The 5,000-nt window shown below is 41.3% G+C and overlaps 1 protein-coding gene across 1 annotated transcript in view; it reads left to right on the top strand.

Annotated features, from left to right (window-relative positions):
- Positions 1-1,228, top strand: part of slc5a7a (solute carrier family 5 member 7a) — a 4,906-nt gene extending 3,678 nt beyond the window's left edge. The window contains exons 7-8 of the mRNA XM_071526751.1: positions 1-35; positions 557-1,228. The exon at positions 1-35 is cut by the window's left edge and continues 183 nt beyond it. Coding sequence (XP_071382852.1) covers positions 1-35; positions 557-1,228 — 707 coding nt within the window. The remainder of the gene's footprint in view (positions 36-556) is intronic.
- The last annotated feature ends 3,772 nt before the right edge of the window (positions 1,229-5,000 follow it).

The raw sequence follows: 5,000 nt of genomic DNA on the forward strand, positions 1-5,000 counted from the left end.
CAAGGAACATCTACCAGCTTGCTTTCCGGCAATCGGTCAGTGCTTTTGTGTGTTTGTGTTTGAGAATACCAAAAGTATCTCCCTGTTCACTATTTCATTGACATGTGCAGTTGGCCAGAGGTGGGAGTGGGGGGTTGAAGGGATATACACTACCAGTCAAAAGTTTGAAGAATAGAATAATAGTAAAAACATCAAAACTATGAAAATGGAATTATGCAGTGACCAAAAACGTGTTCAACAAATCAAAGCTATCTTATATTTTAGATTCTTTAAAGTAGCCACCCTTTGCCTTGATGGAAAGCTAAAGGCTTTGGAAAGAAATTCATACATAGGCATCAACTTCACTATTTATATTTGTCTAAGAAACAAATGTCAAGCATTTAAGCATAAGCCTTTAGATCAAAATGGCTTTAAGATAATGAAAAACATAGTACATTCAATCAGGTGTGTCCAAACTTTTGACTGGTAGTGTACAACGATGTAATACATATATGTTTGATTTTGTCTCATTCTGTATCTGTCATAATCCTATTTCCACCCATCGGTGTCTCCGCAGGCATCGGACCGTGAGATCGTGTGGGTGATGCGTATTACTATCTTTGTGTTCGGGGGTCTTGCCACGGTGATGGCGCTGGTCACCGGGACAGTTTACGGCCTCTGGTACCTGAGCTCAGACCTGGTCTACGTCATCATCTTCCCCCAGCTGCTCAGCGTGCTCTTCATCAAAGGCACCAACACGTACGGCTCGGTGGCGGCCTACGCGTTCGGCATGGTGCTGCGTATCGGTGGAGGGGAGCCCTACCTGCAGCTGCCCCCCTTCATCTACTACCCCGGCTGGACCACCGAGGAGCGGGTGCACCACATGACCGGAGAACTGGAGGAAGTGGTCATCCAGAAGTTCCCTTTCAAGACGGTCTCTATGCTAGCCTCCTTCTTGGGCAACGTCGCTTTCTCGTACCTGGCCAAGTACCTGTTTGAGAGCGGCAAGCTGTCGCACAAATACGACTTTCTCGACGCCGTGGTGTCCAAGCACAGCGCGGAGATTATGGACAAGACGACGCTCGTGACTCGTGGCAACAACATCGGGCTGTCGGAGATGGCGCCCGTCAAACCGCGCCTGAGTGTGACCTTGGCAGCCGCCTTCACACGCCGTGACACACTGCCTACAGCCACAGTAGAGGAAGAGGAGGAGTCCAGCCCTGACTCCTCCCACCACGACGAAGAATGACAAACTCAGGAATGCGAACAAACGAACTGAGCCGGTGACGACCAGAGAACTAGTCGCTCTATCAGATACTCCGACCAGAAGAACGAGTCGCAAATAACAGACGAAAGATTAGCTAACAGTCAAACATCCTCCTTTGGGACGACATAGTACCACACCCCGCTTCTGGTGATCGGATAACAACCACATGCCAGGATATATAATGTGCCCGACTGATGTAGTAGCTCACTGACTTCCCAGACATGGAGCCGTCTTTCTGTGAAGTACATCACACACACACACACACACACACACACACACACATATACACACATGTACAGATAGTAGGGTGTGTATCCATCTCCTTGGATCAGTTCAGAGATACAATGAAAGAAAAGTGTGTTCAGAGACTTGAAACACAATTCATTTAATTTATTCGTTTTTGTTTTTTTTTTCCGTCATGAATCACGGAGGAGTGATTATATTGGAGATGACTGGAGATAATAGATGATGCATAGAGTATCTATTGGAGAGAAGCGGTGCAGTGTCTGATCAGAAACAATACCTCCCACTCTGTTATGATATGACTCGGATTGGAACAGATACCAGTATGTATAAGAACTGACTGACAGCACAGACCTACTTTGGAAGGAGGGTGTATGTAGCAGTTAGACAAAGCAATAACATACATTATGCACATGCTCTAATACCTGTACAGTAACTACCAGTGAAATTTGATTGTGAGACATTAAATTCAATCAAATGCATATATTATAGAGATGAAACGGATTGAAAAAGGGAAATGTAGGGAAGACAGCATACTTTATAGTTTTAATGTTTCATTTCATATCAGTTAATTCATGTTATGTGTAAGTTTAAGCACATAAACTCACCTAATTCAAATGTGTAGCATTACATTAATTCGGTACTGAATATTAAATGCAGTTAACAAACACTTAAGAAGTACTTTCATGTCATATGAAGTGAAGTATATCAGACATATTAACAATCAAAAGTTATATGTTTAATACATTTTTGTCATGGCACTTTCCAGTATTTCACTACATGTATATTATTAATTCTTACTGATGAACACACAATATGACTGTGAAGCAAGAAAGAAACAATCCATGTATCATGCCATGCTGAGTAGAAAATATACAAGCAGTAGTGATGGTAGTTGACTTGAAGCACTATAAAAGCCACCGTAGCTAATGTTCTCTTTAATGTCAGATGTAGAAGCAGATTTCATAATCAGAATCAACGTGAATTGAATCCGATTACAAAGTGTTTAAAAGTTATCTTGTAATCAATTGCCTTAATGAAACTGATAAGAAGAGGTACGTTTTCTTTGTCAGACTGCAGTGAACAAAGACTTGAATCTGAATGTAACCTCTACAAATGATGTAATATTATCAAGTAGTGTACTTCAACAGCTGTTTGTGTATGTTTCGTTTGTGATTTGCAAAGTCAAACAGTAACTGTTGCAGCAAAAATTTTAGGGGCAGGTTCCGATTTAGAAATCTGTAATTTATTTGTTAACAGCAATGTACAGATTATTTTCTCTGTGATGTGTATGTTTGTATGAAAAAAAAATATATAGATACGAATTAATCTGGTTAAAATTATTCATATATGATGGAAGGATGCTGTCTAAACGTTTATTTATTTTTGATGTCATAAAAGATTAAACAATAAAAATGAATAAATTATATTATTTCAGAATAATATTCACATTGTATTGGTATGGAGGAACAAAATCATTATTCCACATTTTTTTGCTGACTGACTTTTGTTAAAATCCTGCTTTGATTGAGAAAATTATTACCATAGTTTTCATTAATCTTTGTTCAACTGCATGTATACAATTTTCTGTTTGTGTAGTTTTATCCCTCTTTAGCAGTCTGTTTTTTCTATCTGTCATGATGCTGAGACCTTAAAAGCACTGTGACCCTTTAGGGATCCTGTTCTGTTAGACATAGATATTTTAACTCTAACAAAATTCTTTTGGTGTAAGTTTAAGCTTCAAGGAGATATTGCAATCTCAGTCTGTAAGATTTCAAGACCTGCCACTGGCCTTAATGTTAAAATTTGAGGATTTTTTGTTAAATGTCTTTCTTTAGACGAAGGGACCAGTGAATTTGCAGCCGGTCCAAGTCTTTTCTTGTCCGCCAGGCCCTTCAGCTAGCTGCATGGCAGACGGAGAAAGAGAAAATGGCCGAAAACGTGACTGAAATTACAATCGCTTGGCTTGCATCTTTGTCCCCCTCCATGGGCACAGTGAAAAGACAGCATCTTAAAATAGCTCTCTCTGGTTATTTACATTACCTTAAGTGCTGTGCTCTCTCGTCTGGGACTTGGGGTGGGGCGACGGAGGGGGTTGGGTGGGTGGGTGTTGGTCAGGGAAGATGGACTTGGGCGGGGGTTAAGGGGTGTAGCTTGCTGGCGCCAATCGCCATAAAACCCACCAACCCCGATGCACGGGAATGACGCACGAGCCCCACCCACCCATTGCGCTCCTCCTTCCGTTCTCCTCCCTCCATCACGGCGTCCTTTTTGACGTCCTTGGGAACTAAGACCAATCCCATAAAGAGAGCAGAGAGTGGAGAGAGAGAGAGAGCGTCCCATCTCCATTCATACAGAGTACAGCAGAGAGCACTCATGATAATTAACAATTATGACAGAAAACTGTCCCTCATCCAAAAGTCAATCCACTTACAGTATTTGGGGGTTTGGGGATTGGGAGGAAAGAGTTGGGGGAGATGGTTTTGCATAGTACTCACTGAAGAGAGAGTTTGGAGGCAAACCAAAACAGATTCATTCATTCATGACTACTGGATATACTTAGAACGTCCTCACGATGCCTTTCGAGGAGTCATTGATACTTTGGCCAATGCAGATTCTTTACCTTGCATTTGTGCTGACATATTATTGGAACAGATATTCTGTAACTGATTTTAATGGCTCTTCTCTTCTCTTCTCTTCTCTTCTCTTCTCTTCTCTTCTCTTCTCTTCTCTTCTCTTCTCTTCTCTTCTCTTCTCTTCTGTCACATAGTTAGGAATATGGAATAAATGGGAATGATAAATGACACCAAAGTTCATTTTAAAATAACAAAGAGGCTGATACAATGTGATTTTTAACCCTATGTGACCCAGATCTGATTTTTTTGTATTTTCATCCAACAAGGAAAAGATTGTGTCAGGGTCACATAACAAGTAGCACTATTTTTCCTATGTTAATCTCCCTTTTGAGGAAAGAAACTACTGTCTTTATTCTTAAGTTATTGAATCTCTGGAGCAATCAACCAATGTCGAACATCTGCTTGATCATCTTATCTAATCAGCCCAGTCTGACTCACCCATAGGAACTAAGAGCTAACCTCCCAACCATCCTTAGAGTTACCTCCTTACTCATCCTCTTGGTCTGGATGAAGACGATTTGAGCATCTAATTAGTTTCCAAAAGGAGCCAAGAGACCAGCAGACTTTTAGCTCTCTCCCACAGACAGAGTGTTTAAGGATGTGAAAACGAACCATTTTTTTTTCCTTTGCTACATTTTATCTGCTACAGCTGTCTGTTCTAATTTCTTCCTGGACTCCCATTCCTGGACCAGCCTTAAGAGATAAAAGGGAATTCTGGGAATCCAAGTCCCACCAGAGCACTTTCCCTCGGTTTGGACATGAGGAGATGAGATTACAGAGAGGAGACGGTGCATTCAGATAGACATCTTCTAATGTGGTGGAGTCAAGCATAACTTTGGAGAGGAGACTCGAAGCAAGGTGACTGCACTCGTATG

This window comes from Centroberyx affinis, unplaced genomic scaffold, assembly GCF_046629955.1.
Source record: "Centroberyx affinis isolate AG114_WGS23_722 - 3 ecotype Tasmania unplaced genomic scaffold, CSIRO-AGI_Caff_v1 ptg001450l_1, whole genome shotgun sequence".
Taxonomy (NCBI): domain Eukaryota; kingdom Metazoa; phylum Chordata; class Actinopteri; order Beryciformes; family Berycidae; genus Centroberyx; species Centroberyx affinis.